General features: G+C 43.2%; 1 protein-coding gene across 5 annotated transcripts in view; it reads right to left on the reverse strand.

The window, feature by feature from the left end:
- The window catches only part of CIT (citron rho-interacting serine/threonine kinase), a 195,000-nt gene that overhangs the window by 60,321 nt on the left and 115,196 nt on the right, over nt 1-19,483 (reverse strand). For all 5 annotated transcript variants that reach the window (XM_008004911.3, XM_008004908.3, XM_008004906.3 and 2 more), the window contains 4 exons: nt 15,343-15,459; nt 12,988-13,097; nt 11,774-11,948; nt 6,487-6,684 (listed from right to left, as the gene is read on the reverse strand). In XM_008004911.3, coding sequence (XP_008003102.2) covers nt 6,487-6,684; nt 11,774-11,948; nt 12,988-13,097; nt 15,343-15,459 — 600 coding nt within the window. The remainder of the gene's footprint in view (nt 1-6,486; nt 6,685-11,773; nt 11,949-12,987; nt 13,098-15,342; nt 15,460-19,483) is intronic.

The following is a 19,483-nucleotide window of genomic DNA, read 5'->3' on the forward strand; positions in this document are numbered from 1 at the left end:
AAGAAAACATTAAAAAAAAAAAAAAAAAAAAAAAACACAGCCAGAGAAAAATACACGTCACATTAAGAGAAACAAAAATAAGAAAGATTTCTCACCAAGATGGGGAGAAGGAGTGGGCGTGAAAAGCTAGAACACAGTAAAGCAATATCTTCAAAGTGCTGAAATAAAAAAAACCTGTCCACACAGAATTCTATACCCAGCAAAAATATCTCTTAAAAAATGAAGGTAATATAAAAACTTTTTCAAACATACAAAAGTTGAAGGAATTTGACACCAGCAGACCTGTGCTATAAGAAATGTTAAAGGAAGTCCTTCTGGCAGATGGAAAATGGCAACCAGAAATTTGGATCTACACAAACGAATGAAGAGCCCTGGAGAGACGGTAAAATAAAACAAACCAAAAATAGATTAGTTGCTCAGAATAGCCAGAAGAGAATTATAATGTTCCCAATACAAAGAAAAGATAAATGTTTGAGGTGAGGGATATCCCAATTACCCTGATTTGATCACTACACATTGTAGGCATGTATCGAAATATCATATGTATCTCAAAAATATGTACAACTGTGATATATCAATTAAAAAATATAAAAAATACCAAAAAATAGATAGTTGCATAGATAGAATCACAGACAGATTTATAAATAAAAAGTTATTATTTAGAATTGACTTCCTAAATAACTAGCCTATATTCTACGGACTAATTTAACAGATCTTAATTGTTTTTCTAAAACTCTATCTGCTTTTTGCCCAGCAATAATGAGAGATTTATTATTTTGTTAAGATAAGAATACTACTTATCCAAAGTAAGACTACGGCTATCTGCACTATGTCAAAATCTCATCTGTGACCAAGCAGCAGCCTAGATCCAAGGACCACACAACCCCCTTTAGTGCATTCCATGATCGCCAAAAACCAAAGGCAAGGATTTGTCCTAGAGGAAGAATAAGGCCCTTATGTTAATAGACTCTTGGTCAGGAATCAGCACATTTTTTCCTTAAAATGCCAGATAAGGAAATTTCCTTAAAATTTCCAGAGCATTCAGTCTTGGTTAGAATTACTTAACTCTATCTTTCTAGAGCAAAAGCAGCCACAAACGATAGGTAAACAAATGGGCATGTTTGTTTCTAATGTGTTCTAATAAAACTTCATTTACAGAAAACAGGTGACAGACTAAAATTTGGCCTGTAATTTGCCAGTCTCTGCTCTAAATGACCATTTGGTGTGAAATCTCTCAAAGACAGAAACAGGAAGCTGAGAGTGGAGTTAGCTCCTTCAAAGCATAAGTAGTGACCATAAAAAAGCTCACTGGCTTATACATAGGGACAGAAGCCCTATTGCACTTTCTTAATAATAGCAAAATTTCAAATGACACAGCACCATTAAAAACTCATTTAACTCCCCTACTGGAGTCTGAAATTTTAGTCATTAATACTGATCCATTTTCATTAAAATTAACCATTATGGGGCCTTTGGATCATGTCAAGCAATCCTCTCCAAGGGTTAATATAATGAACTATAGTCATTATGGCTTTTGATTTATTACTGTTTATGAAATATAAATACAAAATGTAGAACTGACCCTGTTGTGGATGCCAGACATACAGTAAGCACTTAACTACTGAACTAGTCACAGTAATAAAATGGTAAGTCATATGCTCTATGTTTTTTTGAAATAAGTTGTAAAACAAATACACAAAAAAGCAAAAGATCATGCAATAGAATATATACATAAAGACAGCAAAACATATAAGACAAGCTTTGGATGCTCTCAATGAAATGTATGAGTGTTAATTAGATATCAGGTGCTACAGGGAATAAATACCTACACTCCTAAAAATTTCTGAGGATCCCAAAGAGCTCTTGTTTACATAGTATTCACCTACACTTGCAACATTAGAAATTAAGACTGAGATGGCCAGGCACAGTGGCTCACACCTATAATCCCAGCACTTTGGGAGGCTGAAGCAGGTGGATCACGAGATCAGGAGTTCGAGACTAGCCTGACCAACATGGTGAAACCCCATCTCTACTAAAAATTAAAAAATTAGCTTGGAACGGTGGCGCACGCCTGTAATCCCAGCTACTCAGGAGGCTGAGGCAGAAAAATTGCTTGAACCCAGGAGGTGGAGGTTTCAGTGAGCCAAGATCACGCCATTGCACTCCAGCTTGGGCGGCAGAGGGAGACTCCATCTCAGAAAAAAAAAAAATTAAGACTAAGATATTTTTCAAATATTTATTTTTTATTTCTCTTAAAATAACACTAACATTGCTTTTGCACCATCAGTGCAAATATTAACACAGTGAAAAGTATCAAATGACATCTTAGTATTGTTAAGAAAACAGTCTGACAGCCAGGCTTAATGGCTCATGTCTGTAAATCCCAGCACTTTAAGAGACCAAGGCAGGCAAATTGCTTGAGCCCGGGAGTTCAAGACCAGCTTTGGAAACACGGTGAAACCTCTTCTTCACAAAAATATACAAAAGTTAACCAGGCATGTGGCATGCACCTATACTCCCAGCTACTTGGGAGGCTGAGGTGGGAGTATCACTCTTGAGCCTGGGAGTCAAGGCTGCAGTGCGCTGACATTGCACCACTGCACTCCAGCCTGGGTGACAGAGTAAGACCCTGTCTCAAAAAAAAAAAGGGGAAAAAAACCATCTGATCTTGGGAAACCCAGGAGTCTACAGACCCACTTTAGGAACCACTAACCTAGGAGTTGGGTGGCAAAAATGTGGACTGACAGGCTGCAGCCAGTCTGGCCCTAAGACCAGAGAGATACTTTCTTTTGGAAGTATTTATGCCTTAATTTTAAGGAAAGTTACAAGAAGAAGAAAGAAGAGTAAATTACAATGTAGCCTTGAGGGAGGAAATATCTGCAGAACTGAAGAAAGGAAACAAGCGTGTAGACGTCTGACCACCTTCTGGGATCCATGGTCAGGATTCTAGAACGCTTCGGCTTCTGTGCACCTACCCCCTTTCCAGGTGAAGACAGGCACCAGGCAAGAATGTCACCTTACATGCCCCGATTTCACATCTTGGCTATCATGTCGACGGCTTACTAATTAATTAAACAGAGGGCTTGATATTTATGTACGAGAATGAGAACGTGCACTGACTCATGATTTTAACAAATCAAAGAGGATGACTTTGGGATCCCATCATCACGCTATGCAGGGAGAAGGATTCCTTTCATCAGTGTCTCGAGCTTTCAACTCTTGATTATTCAACATTAGTCACTTGACAGAATCAGTAAAAACACAGAGAAGCGAAAACACAAAACGTGTTCGTGAGGCCTGGCTGGTGTATACAGAGCACACAGCATGCCTCTTGCCTAGTGGTCCTCTTCAGAGTGATGCTTCTACCGCATCACACATCGTGTGCGATAAGGTGTGCAGACTCAAATTCTCTCCCTTGAGATGGAGTCTTAAATATCAAGTTCAGGTGGAAATGTCTCTTTTCCAGCAATAAGTACTGAAGTATCTTAAAAGCATGTTTGTGTTTAAATTTGATAGGATGGGTAAAGTGAAAGTGGAGAAAAGGCAAGCATTAGAAAGGGCAACAAAGGCCTCCCAGCTGCACCGCCAAGGCCCTTCAATGGAGAGCTTTAATTTAACTGTGCTCCATCTAATTCGGCCCAGGGATGGAGGCCAAACAAGGTAACTGCTCCCTTTCACAGCCTAGGAGATGGCTGCCTCTTAAAATTAAACAATAATAGCACATTTGACTATTCCCTTTTATTGATAAAACAGTCTGCTGTGAAACTCACAAATCTCCTAGGAGATCATTTGGGATCCAGCTGATTTCATCTGACTGATGCTTGTGCATGGTCTCAACTTGGGTCTCAAACAATGAGAAAGCTGAAAAGTATGGTATTTGGGGACCATTTTCTCTTTTTCTTGGAAAAGACGTTTTTCAGAACAAATTCAACTAACCCATTCAGGCAACAAACACATGGTGTCAATAACCAGGTTTATGGAACATAATCAATGGAAGGCGGAAGGAAAAGCCCACAGCCTTGAAACTGAACGGAAGCAAACGGAAATGGCGTTTGGATTTCCGTATGATGGGTTTGCAAACAGCTGTTGGAGGAAGGCACTTCTGCCATCATTTGAAGAAGCCCTGTTTTTTCCACAGCATCTTCATCTGCAAGAGCAATAGAGCCCTAGTTTCTAAACCAAGAGAGGTTTGTTTCTTTTTTTTTTTTTTAAGAAGATGCTTTGAGGCAGTGATCTCATCTAACTAAATTAAGTCGTGACTTGCTGCTGTGCTCAGCTTCCAGCAGCCATCAGACACAGCACATTCCAACCAGCAGCAAGAAAGGATTTAAAGGACTAATTTCCCCATAGATAAAGAGCAGTGACACGTGCTCTATTTTATGCCCTCTTCCTTCCAAACAGGGCCAGGATAAGATACACAGTCACCCCTCCTTCCCAATTCCAACAGAGCAGCAAGATAAATGTGTCCTTCTCAGCTGCTCAGAAATAAACAGATTTGAGGAATTACAGACCAATCCCCTGGGGAGAAAAGGCTAAAGACACAGCATTGGGCCCATAGCAAGGGCTTAATAAATATGGATTAAATTACTGATGGCTCTTTTTCTTTCAGAGGTTGGGTATTCATACAGGAGAAAAATATTAATATACAATGCGTTAAATATAATAGTGGTTGAAATTTACGTGCCTCCCTTTAAAAGCTAAGAAATGTTATCTGTCTCTCTCTCTCTCCACCCACCCAACTCCAGCAAGTCTATAGGCCTTGTTGGCATGAACTCTTATAGATCAACTTCATTCCTAGCTCCATTTTTTCTTCTACAGACTTATTTTTTCTTTGCCTTTTGTTTCTTATTTTGTTCTGTTTTACTGTGTTGCATCTTTTCAAACGGTTTTCAGTCCACTGTGAAACAAGACAGTATACACAAAGACACACTGTGGTTATTTTTTGCCAAAGCAAATATTGGGGACATGATGTGGCATCATTTAACAAGTGTTCTCATAGAGACTATGGAACCTAAATGTGCAGTCAATATCTGAACTTGGTGTAAGTCCTAGAAAATCTAGGATGCACAAACATACTGGAAGCCACTATACTTGGACTGGTCCTATACAGACCCTGGCATTGTCAGATCACATTCCCAGTTTGGTTCAGATACTGGGATCCCCAAACGCAACAACAGGCAATAACTTCTAAGAATGAAACTATGATTGATAGATAGATAGATAGATAGATAGATAGATAGATAGATAGATAGACAGATAGATAGATAGAGATGTACATGTGCATGACATCTAGGTAAATTGTAAGCAATGAATGTACGCAGCCATTCATTCTATAGAAGCAACCCCAATCAGAGAGGTTTAGAGATGTTCACTGATGGAAATGGGGACAGCATCCAAGTTGAGTCAGAATGAATAAGGTACCTATTTAGAAGGCTTATTAAAAAAACACTAAACCCAATCAGCTGTATTGTGCCTGGTCCACAGGAGAGGGCACCCTGACCAGCAGGCAGGTGTGTGCCTGTCTGCTTGGCAGGTACAGTATGATACTATGAGAAATGTATGAGCTTGATTGACACCAGCCATTAAAACTCATTTGGCCTTCTATGCTCACAGTCTAGGTCCTCCAGAAGGCCTTCCAAGACTAACAGGGTTTTCTAAGTACACTTCCCTGAATGGGAAAAAGAAAATGTGAACATTGGCCACCCAGAGTACCCTAGTCAACTTGGCAGCTGCACTTCCCCCTTAAAGTTGATAAGTTGGCATTTCACATGCCAGATTTTTGTGAGTTTTTGTTATTCTGGGTCAGTCTCTGTGGGAATGATCAAATGTGGGGAAAATGGCCCCACAAAAATTCCATTTCAGACTTCTAAAAAGAACTAAGATTTAAATCCAGTAACACCCCCGCTCCAAGTTCTACCTCCTGAGAATACTCTCCAGCTGAGTAAACTAGTCTCTCAGAAAGAGCAAGGAAGCCAGGTCCCCTTTAGAGAAAGAATCATTCAGTAGAATTTTTCCCATCCAGATCATACCAGATGCATACAAAAGACAGGAAGCAGAACCTACAGCTTGAAAAAACAAAAAAAAGAAGTAACACAAGTGAGGTAAACCAAAACAAAAAATAAAAATATGGTAGAAAGACTACTGTAAGATATAAGATTATTATTATTATTTTAAATGATTATTGAAAACTAAAGTAGAAGACCAAGGTAAACAGACTTTGGCTGAAAACAAACTTTAAAATACAATGATGATATTTTTTTTTTTTTAAAGAAGGAAAATACATAACTAAAGGAGGAACTTTTCAAGATACTAACTACTAGTTCCAATGAAGAAGCAGTCTATGTAAGCCAATTTCCTGGCCATTGAATATCTTTGTGGATCATGTTTTCCCTCCTGGAATTTCTAAGGGTGAGCCAATATCCTCAGTGCCACACTCATCCTAGTTGAGGCCTTTAGTAACCTGAAGATGTTGCTCCTTAGACCTACCGTGAGCGCCTGGATCTCCTCTTCAGCTTCTGCCGTGGTCTCTTCCAGCTCTGTCTTTGCCTGGCGAAGCTGGCTTTCCAGGGCCGCCCGGGCAGCCTGCAGGGCTGTCAACTGTGACTCACGCTCCTGCAGGGAGAGCTGTAGCTCTGTGAGCTGGCGCTTGAGCTCCAGTTTCTGCTCCTCGTGCTCTAGACTGACCTGAGAGAGAGAGAGAGATAAACCCTTGGTTGGTCTGAACAAAAGAGAAAGTGAAGACATGACCTGCTACTCAACCTGCAGCTGAAACCTGGTCTTGGAATCACCTTCTCAGCACTCCATAGAGGAGAGGAAAATGTAACAAAATGGGCCTGACTTCCATGCATCTCCGAATTCAACAGGAGTAAGAACAGGTAAGGGCTATATCTCCTAACCACCCCTTACTTACATATATTCAAATGCCTGGGAAGACTTTAAAAGGAAAAGCCACACAGCAAGAATCACGAATGAAAATGATGACGATTACTCTTATTAGAAAAACATTTAAAGCGAAGCAGATATAAAAAACATCATATTAGTAACAAGGACATCTTTTCAATTTTATTGTAAATGGAATAACAGAATGAATTCTAGTTATTTTAAACACGCTTTCTCTGATGTGTCCTCATTAGGTAATCTGCTTTAATGTCACATTAGAAGTTAATCATTCTTCCCTCCATCTGCTCATCCATCCACCTATCTATTCAATCTTTCATCCATTCATTTAACAAAAATTTACTCAGCAATTTCTCTGGAAAATGGAATATGGAGATGAAAACAGTCTCTGCCTTCAAGTGGGGAGAAAAATGAAAAGCAACCATGACCATATATCATGGTCAAGTGCAACGGTCAGGACATGCAGGGATGTTGCAGGAATACAGCACGCGGGCAGAGGAGCTAACTCTGGACCTGTTAAATTCTGTTGAAGAATATGCAGGAGTCAAACAAGCAGGTAAGAGGAGAAAGAAAATTCCAGGCAGGGGAAGCAAGACATCCAAAGGTATGGGGGTGAGGGAGATCACGGCACATCTATAGACCTGACAAACACGGACAGTGTGGTCCTAAAGATGAAAGTCAAGCAACTCAGAGATGCTGGCTGCCCTCAGAGAGCTCACTGTCTAACGGGACTGCCAAGAAGAACACACTGTGATGAGCTGTGCCCTGAAAGCCATGGGGATAAAAAGGAGACCTCCTTTTCATCAGCTTCAGAGGGTTGGAGAAGGCTCCCTAGAAAAGGTGGCACCCACATCCCACAGCCCATGGGGTGAAGAGAAGAAACACTTGCAAAACATGTAACCTGGAAAACCAACAGGATTTAGTGGTTAATTTGATGTGGGGTAGAGAACAAAGGACATAAGGGAGTCAAAGATGACTCCCGGCCGGGTGCAATGGCTCACACCTGTAATCCCAGCACTTTGGGACGCCGAGGCGGGCAGATCACGAGGTCAGGAGTTTGAGACCAGTCTGGCCAGCAGGGTGAAACCCCATCTCTACTAAAAATAACAAAAAATTAGCTGAACATGGTGGCGCACACCTGTAGTCCCAGCTACTTGGGAGGCTGAGGCAGGAGAATCACTTGAACCTGGCAGGCAGAGGTTGCAGTGAGCTGAGACTGCACCATTGTACTCTAGCCTGGGTGACAGAGCGAGACTCTATCTCAAAAAAAAAAGAAAAAAAAGATGACTCCCACATTTCTGGACAGGCGAATTACACAAAGAGTGAGACCATTGCTATGATGGAATAGGAGAGAAAGAGCCAGTTTGAGGCAAAAGATAAGAAATTTTGTCTTGACATGTTGAAATTGAGCCCCGTGGGAGACATCCAAATGGAGATGTCTAATGTCTACTAAGACAACAGGTCAGAAACTCAAAAGAAAGGTCTGGATTGGGGACCTAGATCCGGGAAGCCTTAACAAATCAGTGACAGCTGACGCCACGGCTATTATCTCTCTCTAGTGATGATGGTGATGATGACGACGTGACAGCAACAAATACGGTCCTCACAACACACTGGGCCCTGAATTAACTTATTTCAGTTTCAGAACAACTCCCTGAAGGAGGTACTACATTACCTCCATTTTACAGATAAGCAAACTGTGGCACTGAGAGATTAGGTAACTGAGCAAATGTCACACAGCTGTAAAAAGCTATAAAAAAGGCAAGACTGACATTCAAACTCAGAAAGTCTGGCTCAAGAGTCCATGTAACATGTTGCTACATTCCTGCAACATCCCTACGTGGCCTGACCATTGCACTTGACCATGTACAGGGTAAACACTGTACCCTTCTGTCTTACTAAAACACCAGCAGTCACAGCAGGGTGGGCCTCTACTAGCAAGCCTGAAAATTCTTCTGACACCACTTGGCAAAACCAAGAGAGGCAGGTGACAGTGACTCAATAGAAAGAGTGGGAGCCGGATGCTATACAATGAAGGAAGAACCCGGGAGCCTGCATCTCTGCAACTCCACACACCTGGCTAGAGAAGAACTCATGCTGCACACACAAAGTTGGGGGAAGGCCTAGGGTCCTTTAAGGCGGATCAAACTCCAGGTGGAGGCCTCTGCCCTCAATCTCAGTAGCAGCATGTGGCCAAAAGAAGAGGGACTGATCTCGTTATATTTAGAGCTAAACTCCAAAACTCCCAGGGAGAATATAGAGCCTGAACCTCTCGTGAAACGTTTGAAGTTTCTCCTACCATCCTTGAGGGGCTGGCTCTACTGATTCAAGTGAAAAACAACAGCTTCCCTGGGACACTTTAATAGCCCAGATGAGCTACAGCAGCAGAGCAGGCTCCTAAGAGGAACATTCATGCAAAGGGAAGGCAAGAGACAGCCAGTCAAGGCCCCCAAGCTAGAGAAGTCCATCTGGATTGTTTAGACTCACAACCTTAAGGGCAACTCTCCCGTGATCTTGCTGTTAAACTTACAGAAGAGTAAAAGTATAGCCTGGATAATAAAAGTTGAACCGTCGCCTAAGGCTTCAGGCTCATGCCTGTAATCCCAGCACTTTGGAGGCCAAGGAGGGAGGACTGCTTAAAGTCAGGCGTCCTCCTTCTGAGATATCCTGACCTAAGAAATAATAAAAGAAAAGTAAATAAATAAATAAATAAATAAATAAATAAATAAAAGTCAGGAGCCCAAGACCAGCCTGGGCAACATAGCAAGACCCCATCACTACAAAAAATGAAAAATAAAACCAGACACTCCAGCTGACCCTAATAGAGGAGTCCACACCTTGACAACCCCTAAAAAACATGAGATAACACATTTTTACTGTCCCTTGGAGAAATGACTTCATTTTAATACTCCAAGACAAATAAAGACATGCATAAACATGAGTATTACCCAAGGCTTAGACCTCAGACCACTGTCTGCTTAACACGACCTTCCTTAAGAAAGATCATCTGCTTTTTGAAGAACTCCATCACAAATATTTGAGCAACTATTTTACATGAGACACTCTGTCTTCCCTCCCAGCCTGGGTGTCCAGCTTCCAACAACCACTCTCCTGAACTCCAGCTGTGTCTCTCCTGGTGCCAGCAAACCCTGCCACTAGGTTGAAAGCCCTCATGTCAGGAACAGGTCTGTCTTGTCACCACTGTAGACCCAGGCTACAAATCAGCACACAGCAGGCATTTGACAAATACACAGTGACTACATAAATGTAACCTTATGGCTTCCATCAACCTCAACATGTCTACAACCCAGTTTGTTATATTTTCCTTCCCAGAACCTGGTCACTCTTCCCAGCTTCCTGGTTCTTTTGAAGAGAGCTACCTTTCATCAATCACACCTGAATTTGGTTTTGTCTTTTAATCTCCCACTGTCACTTGAGACAGACCTCTGCCACCAGCACTGGGCCACCACGGCTAAGCTCTGACTAGGTCACGGGGCTGTCATTACGTCTTGATAAAGGAGGAATTGCCCTGTTCCCATTTGACAGAGGCACAAATTGACACACTCCCCACTGGACCCTATAAAGGAGATACATTATCACTGACATTTTACAGATGAGGAAACTGAAGCCCAGCAGAGATGAGGCAGCTTGCAGAACTAGTAAGAGGTCACAAAACCAGTAAGAAGTTGAGGTAGAATTCTAACCCAGATCCCCATGGCCCAGTCTGTTACCAGAAGGAGGGCCTGGGGTCTAATTTGTCTATTTTGAACAAAGAATTGGACAAAATGCACAAAGCAACAAAGGAACGAAACACAGGCATGAAGCAGCGAAAACAGGTATCTATGAAAGCAAGAAAGCACTCAGCAGGGTGGGAGCGGCCCCAGCAAGTGGCTCAGGACCCAGTTACAAAGTTTTCTGGGTTTTAAGTACTCCTTTTGGGGTTCCTACTGGTTACTCCTTATCTGAATAAAGGATTTGGTCTGTGGCTAATTAAAGGCTGAGGTGAACTGGCGCCCTATGCAGACGAAGGGATACTCCCTCCTTGGCCCATCCAAGGTGCTCTCCCTTTCCATCTGAGCAATGGTGGAAAGGAGAGCATTGCAGGGAGAGGAGCCTCTTCCATCTTTTGCTACTGGGGCGTGGGGAGATGGGGTGGGGGCTCGGATTTTCCTTTTGGTTCAGCTTTAGGAAGTTTGCATTAATTGGCCTTAGGTTGCCTGCCCCTAGCCCCAAGTGTTTTCCTTTTGATCCAGCTCTGCGAAGTCAGCAGGAATGGGCCTTGGGTTCCCTGCCTGCAGACCCTGGTGTCTTCTCTTTTAGAAAGCTAGCACAAATTGGCCAGGTGCAGTGGCTCACACCTGTAACTCCGACACTTTGGGAAGCTGAGGCGGGTGGATCACTTGAGATCAGGAGTTCAAGACCAACCTGGCCAACATGGCAAAACCCTGTCTCTACAAAAATTGGCTGAGTGTGGTGCCAGGAGCCTGTAGTCCCAGTTACTCGAGAAGCTGAGGCACGAGAATTACTTGAACCCGGTAGGCAGAGGCTGAAGTGAACCAAGATTGCACCACTGCACTCCAGCCTGGACAACAGAGCACGACTCTCTCTCTCACCAAAAAAAAAAAAAAAAAAAAAAAAAAAGAGGTTAGCACAAGGGCCTCAGATTCCCTGCCCCTAAAGCTTGGTGTTTTTCCTTGATTCAGCATGAATTGGCCTTAGGTTCCTTGCCTCCAGACCCTTTTCCTGCCTCAAGTCTGCCCCCTTAACCACCAAGCACAATGTCTCTTGTATACATATTGATTTGTGCTTGAAAGCTGGCTTGTTCAGAGCCCGAACTGCCCAGCAAATCCTCCCAGGAGATCACCCCCGCTCTCACCTCCCGCAGTCTTGTCTCCAGTTCCAGCAGCCGATTCTTGTCACTGTGGTCTTGGTGGCTGATCTTCTCCAGCTGCTCCTCCAGCTTTCGGTTCTGGGCCTCCAATTTCCCAGCCTGGGTCTCCAGGTAAAATTTCTGTTGCCTGAGTTCAGAAATCATCTCTTCTTGAGCCTTCCTAGTGGGGGTGGTGGGAGGATCCAAACAAAATCACAGTCTCGTTAGAGTTGAGCCTGTTTCCGCGGAAGGTAGATGGACACGGAGTGAGACATGTGTCCTCACTAAGTGGACTAGGGCCTTCCTGGGTTAGCTGTCTCCTGATCTGTCCTCATAAGCACGATCCTGGCATGACGAACGTGGGGACCATTTACTCATCACCACTCAGTGTCAGTCCCTCACATATGGGATTGAGTAATGTCCAGGGGGATGCAAGAGATACTAACATTTCACTCCTTTGACAGGCCTGTTTATTTCTTCGAGTCTATGTAGGGACAGAAGGGGGCCTCCTTAGATTACTGTACAAGGGCACCGCAGTAACTCATGAAGGCAGGCCCTGGAGAAAAAGGAGCAACAAGGAGAAAGAGTGGTATTCCTTCTAGTTCTCTGTAGATCTTCCTCACCTCTCCAGCAAACTGCTTAGAAGTATCAAAAACTAGAACGACTCAAAGACCCAAAACACAGCCTACTAAGCTGGTTTAGATTAAGATGGGACTATTTTGGGAGATCCCTGAAGAGAGAAACCCAAGGGGGACAAAAAGTCCTGGAGATTGTAATTCTTCGGGGAAAAGGATTCAGATCAAAGTGCTCCTGGAACACAGTCCTTGCTGAACCGCAAACTTCCTTCCCAAGAGTCTAACCTAGTGACAACTAAATGGATGGCCCAACTGGACACACACAATTTCACCTCTTACTAATTACAGGACGCAAGTCTGGGGAACAAGAACTCAGCTTTCCACAAGCAAATTATAAATAACCTCATTAGAGAGAGCAAAACACTCTATAATGTGATGGTAATTGAAGGCATTTAAGAAAACCCGACTCAAAAGTGGCAGAGTGAGACCACTTAAGATGGGTCAAAATGACATATCCGAGGGCTGGGCTGAGCTACAGAAGTCATTCAATCCACTCCAGCTCCATCAGACAGAAGAAGGCAGTTTATGCCACAGGAGAGAAGACCAAAGTATAATAACGTAGGCAATTAGAATTTGAATACTTACATGTTCCTTTGGGTAAAAAGACTGCTATTTGCTGCAAGTTTATTGGCTTCAGATAGTTCCACAATCCTCTGTTCCAGGGATCTGATCTTGGAATCCATAGCATTGATCATCTGAAACACAGGTCACCTATGAAACCTCACACACAGTTATACCAGAACAGGAGTAATAGGGGCAGTGCAGGCCAGGGTAAAAGTTTCACCTGAAATGACGGCAATTTGGCTAGAGCTAACAAGGCTCTCAACTTGTCTGTACTCTGAGGATCACAGATGGTACCACTCAAATGGATGGTACTTGGTTGTTTTTTCAGTGATGAAATCTCCCCACACTGGTTAAGTGGCTTGCATTTAAAACAGACATAAGGACGTATTCAGGAACCTAACATCCTGTGAGTAATCAAGACTTGTTAAACCCCATCTCATCTGCATGTGACCTGGGCCTGCAAGAGTCTCTAACTCAAATCTGCACATTCGTATTTATCATCACTCCGAGGACTGTCATTTTCTGAGTGATTCCTTGTCACCCAGCCACTATTGCTCTAGACTCCACAGCAGGGGTCTCCAACCCTGGGGGCCACAGACCAGTACCCCATTATTGGTCTGCCACCTGTTATGAACCAGTCTGCACAGCATGAGGTGAGCAGCCAGTGAGTGAGCATTACTGCCTGAGCCCTACCTCCTGTGGGATCAGTGGCATTAGATTCTCCTCGGAGTGTGAGCCCCATCATGACCTGCACAAGCGAGGGATCGAGGTTACGCACTCCTAACAAGAATCGAATGCCTCGGGCCGGGCACAATGGCTTAGCCTGTAATTCCAGCACTTTGGGAGGCCAAGGCAGGCGGGTCACCTGAGGTCAGGAATTCGAGACCAGCCTGGCCAACATGGAGAAACGCTGTCTTTACCAAAAATACAAAAATTAGCCAGGTGCAGTGGCACATGCCTGTAATTCCAGCTACTCAGGAGGCTGAGGCAGGAGAGTCGCTTGAACTCAGGAGGTGGAGGTTGCAGTGAGCAGATGTCGCGCCACTGCACTCCAGCCTGTGCGACAGAGCAAGACTCCATCTCAAAAACAAACAAACAAACAAAACAAAAAAAGAATTTAATGCCTTAATGCCTGATGGTCTGAGGTGGTACAGTTTTATCTCAAAACCATCCCCCCACCCCTGTGGAAAAACTGTCTTCCACAAAACTGGTCCCTGGTGCTAAAAAGGTGGGGGACAGCTGCTCTGCAACAAAATTTCCCCAACTTAATGAATCATAAGAACTGGGGTGTGGGGGTACTGACTAAAAATTTAATATCCTAGGATCTTCCCTCAGAGATCCTGATGTGGGGTTGGGCGCAGTGGCTCACACCTGTAATCCCAGTACTTTGGGAGGCTGAGGTGGGCAGATCACTTGAGGTCAGGAGTTCAAGACTGGCCTGGTCAACATAGTGAAACCCTGTCTCTACTAGAAATACAAAAATTAGCCGGGTGCGGTGGCACACGCCTGTCATCTCAGCTACTCGGGAGGCTGAGGCAGGAGAATCACTTGAACCTGGGAGGCAGAGGTTGCAGCGAGCTGAAATCATGCCACTGAACTCTAGCCTGGGTGACTCCATCTCAAGAAAAAAAAAAAAAAAGATTCTGATATGGTAAGTCTTGGTGGGGTGCAGACAGATAAGCACCACAGGTAAACCTTAGGGGCAACAAGTTTCTGAAACAACTGCCTATGTGGATTAGAAAAGAGATAAACAGGCAAGTAAAAAGAACAGAAGTGTAGGGCAAGGAGTGGTGGCCTATAATCCCAGCACTTTGGGAGACCAAGATAGGAGGATTGCTTGAGGCCAGAAGTTTGAGACCAGCCTGGGCAACACAGCAAGATCTTGTCTCTACAGAAAACTTAAAAATTTGCTGAGCATGGGGGCACGCACCTGTAGTCCCAGCTACTTGGGAAGCTGAGGTAGAAGGATCACTTGAGCCCAGGAGTTGGAGGCTGCAGTGAGCCATGATTGCACCACCACATTGCAGCCTGGGCTTCGGAGCAAAACCCCACCTCAAAAAAAAAAAAAAAAAAAAAATGCAGGAAGACCAAGAGCCACTGGCCATTTTCTCAGGGGCATTTAGAAGGACAGTATTTTAGCAGATAGTAGAATCGCATGAGTTCTTGAAAAACACAAAACGGGCTATCCACAGCCACCACCTTGGTTGCTTTTAGGAAAGCAAACAGTTTCAAAGAAAGCATCCTATTACCAACAACTCCACAGGATTCAACAGAAGTAATTTCACCAGGTGAAAGAGAGTCTTATCAGGGGTGTGATTCTTGGCATATTTCAAAAACCCTCCTTTGAACACTGGCTTGGCAACTCCTTCTACCTACCGCCTTCTGTTCGCTGAGAATTTTGCCCTTCTCATGGGCCTCCTCCTCGTGTCTCTGCATCATGTTCTCCAGCGTCTCCTTGTCGGCCAGGTCTTTCTTTATCTGATTGTCCAACACCTACAAAAACAAAAGAAGAAGCAAATGTTCTCAGGAGCCAAGCTGAGCAGGGAAGACTAAACGGGGACATTTGAGAAAACCTAGGAAAGAGGAGAAAAGCAGGAGAGAGGCCCGAGGTCTCCAAATTCTGGGGCAAAGAGAAGGCAAAAACTGGGAGTCCGCTTATCAACCAGGATAAGATTTAAAAGTCAAATATTACCATCCAATGGCAAGTAACACATTGACTTGAACTAAGAATTTATTTTAAAATCAGCAGCCCAAAGACCAGAGAGATATACTCAAAATGAGGCAGACTCCAGAATGAGAAGGGAGGGGGAAACAAGGTTGCTCTAGATCCAGACCTAGAGAATAAATTTCTTATAATCTGCAGATATTACCTGGGGACAACTTTTTCTTCGCCAATACACCCGTAGTTTTCAGAATATTCCTCACTCCTAATTTATACAAATTAATTCTAGATACTCCTGGGCTGTGTGCAAGCGGGAGAGAAGCCGAAGACAGAGGAAGTCTATGTGACCAAGGATGATGCTCAGAAACAACCAGGGACAAGAGGACTGTGGCCACCAATAACGTAAGTGGACGGTCAACAGATTAAAAAGACAACATAAAAGAAAGAAAAAAAATGCCTCTTTCCCTGGTTCTTTCCTCTGATCCAACTAGGGGGAGAAAAGAAAAGACACTGGGAAAAGAAACCTTTCCCAGGGGAAGAGAGATCATGTGTTCTCAGGGCTCAGAATGCCACTGTAAGCACCTACTGTTCCCAAGAGGAAACATAAAACAGTAATGGTATCACCAATTGCCAACCTGATCTAAAGTTCTTTGGGGCACACACAGCTCTACGAGTTGCCAAAACAACAAGCAAAAAGGAAGGAAAAAAGAAGACAACATCATAACATGCCCGAGCCTTTGACCACAGCCCTACATTTCTCACCACAGAGGCTCCATTCTGCTTTTCCAAAGAACGCCAACGACATCAAGAAGGACAACAGGATCCTGGGAATAAAGCTGAAAGAGCTGGGGTCACAGATAGGGCTAAAATCTGCCTTTCCCACAATGTCTATTGTGAAAGGACTGTCACAGCTCATGGGGACATCGTCCCTAAAAAGAGCCAGTCAGCGGGGAGGGAGTCCACAGGAGAAAGAAAGGAAAGAGCAGATTTCAAAGAGATCTTTAAACTAGAACTGACTGATGAAAAAAAATAGAATGGAAGTTGAGAGAGAAGACCAAAAGGTGGGAACAGGGTCATGAGAGAAAAGAAGAAGCTCAAAACGATACTCTCTTGGATGTCTGAGCATGATTCTAAAATTACGAGAAAGAACAGGGTAGAATCAAGGGTATGATCATAATTATTACTAAAATGGCCTGATAGAGGCTGGAACAGGAAACACAAAGCAGAACAGGCTAAAAAGAAATGGTTTCATAAAGATTCCAGTAGGGAAGAAAGATCTTTCCCTGACATTCCTCGGGATCTATAAAACAAATTTCTTTCCATCTAGAAGTTAGCAGAGACCACATAATATCTAGACCACATATGCTCTTTATTTTTTTATGAGGTGCTAAAGCAATGAAATACATTTTCAGGATGGCTCTGCTCAAAATAAGACCTCAACTTTGGTCAAGAAGGATACCGATAAGAGGTAAGTATGAGCTAGAAGGGATAGGCTTCTATCAAGAATGTATGCATTAGGCCAGGCATGGTGGCTCATGCCTGTAACCACAGCACTTTGGGAGGCTGACACAGGTAGAGATCGCTTGGGGACAGAACTCTGAGACCAGCCTGGGCAACACAGCAAGACCACATTTCTACAAAAAGTATAAAAAATAGTAACTAGCTGGGCATGGTGTTGTGCACCTGTAATCCCAGCTACTCAGGAGGATAAGATGGGAGGATTGCTTGAGCCCAGGGGTTTGAAGTCCCACTGAGCTATGATCATGCCACCGCACTCTACCCTGGGTGATGGAGTAAGAACCTGTCTCAAAACAATAAACAGATAAATAAAGGAACATATGGATCTCTCTTAGCTTTCATAGAGTTCAACTGGCAGAAAGATGAACAAGATGTATGGGGGAGAAGGGGAGCAAAACATTTATTTGAAATAAGAGATTCCACTAAAGACATCTAAATCAATTTAAGATAGAATATGGCTTTTGATAGGAACATCAATATCATCACCAAAGCGTAGACTATGTTTTACAAAGGTTAATTTCATCATGCAAAGATGCCAGTGGACTACCGTGTACATTCTCATAATTTTCTAAAAATTGAAGTACTAGGGGTCACAGGAGAACACTTTGGGGTCATTTCTGGGTTGTTTTCCCGTATGTCTTTCCATGGCTCACTGCAGCCTCAACCTCCTGATCACAACCGATCCTCCCACCTCAGCCTCCCAAGTAGCTGGGACTACAGGTGTGTACCACCTGCCCGGCTAATTTTTGTATTTTTTGTAGACAAGATGAGAAGGGTGTCTCACTTCATTACACAGACTGGTCTCGAATTCCTGGACTCAAGTGGTCTGCCCACCCCGGCCCCTCAAAGTGCTGAAATTACAGATGTGAACCACCGTGCCTGGCCTCCTATATTTCTTTTACTGAAAAACAACCAAAAATAACACTGGGGTAAAAGATGCCAGGGTGGTGATGGTGATGATGCTGTGTAAGCATGTACATGTTAGATTCTCCGAGAAAGGACCACTCAACTCTTTGAGAATACCAACCAAATCAATAACAAGATCACCACAAAAATTGAAATCCCCCCTCAATGTCTGGTTGGAAAGGGGAAGTGACAATATTCAAGATATAATAAACAGCATCTGATTCTCAAGAACATAAGAATGAATTAAAGGCTTGATCCAAATCATAATGAAAATGTGATATGATTTTAAAAGGAAATTGATGGAGTGGCAACCATTTCTAACAGCATAGTGGGCTACATGTCAGGCCAGCCCTTCTCTTGAAAATGATTAAAAATGCTAAATAAAATATAAAAAACATTTTCCCAAAAGCACCTACAAGTTGGCAAGAGAGTAAGAAATTACCAAAAACTAAGTAAAACAGAAGCAGGGAGAAGTAGGAAGGGTTTAACCTGAGGTATTTACTGAAACAAATGAACTTGAGTTTCAGTTTTTATAGCCTCAGTGGTCAAGAAAAGGCAGCAATGAGAGCCCCTGATCACCCACCAAGGTGGGCACACATTTCATCCAAGGCCTCAAAGAATTTCTATTAATAATTCTCCAAGGAAAATAAAACAGTCACCATGACAAAGAACCAAGAGAAACAAAAGAGCAGAAACAGACCTTCAAATACTTCATATAGTGGAGTTGTCAGGTACAGATGATAAAATAACTATGCTCAATACATTTAAAGAAAGAAAAGTTAGGCTTGAAAATGAATGCACAGAACAGTAGATGATTGTTTTACATAATCTAGCAAACTTGGGAATGACCCAAATAGAATGTCTAGAAGTAAAAAATATAACAACCGAAATTAAAACTCAACAGAAAATTTTAAAATTACCCAGGCATGGTGGCATGCACCTATAGTCCCAGCTACTCAGGAGGCTGAGGTGGGAGGATTGCTTAAGCCCAGGTTGCAGTGAGCTATGACTGCACCACTGCACTCCAGCCTGGGTGAGATCCTGTCTCAAAAAAAAAAAAAGAAAGAAAAGAAAAAAACTCAGTGGAACAGCAGATTAGACAGAGCTAAGAAAGAATTCACAAATTGGAAAATATGTCAGAAGAACCTACCCAAAATGTAGCACAAAGAAACAAAGAAATAGAAAATATTTTAAAAGGCTAAATTGAAGCTGATCTAACTGATACCCAAACAAATTCTTTTTTTTTTCTTTTTTGAGACAGAGTCTCACTCTGTCACCCAGGCTGGAGTGCAGTGGTGAAATCTCGGCTCACTGCAACCTCTCCTCACTGGGTTCAAGAGATTCTCCTGCCGGGCGCGGTGGCTCACTCCTGTAATCCCAGCACTTTGGGAGGCCGAGGCGGGCGGATCACAAGGTCAGGAGATCGAGACC

Source organism: Chlorocebus sabaeus, chromosome 11 (genome assembly GCF_047675955.1).
Source record: "Chlorocebus sabaeus isolate Y175 chromosome 11, mChlSab1.0.hap1, whole genome shotgun sequence".
NCBI classification, from domain to species: Eukaryota; Metazoa; Chordata; class Mammalia; order Primates; family Cercopithecidae; genus Chlorocebus; species Chlorocebus sabaeus.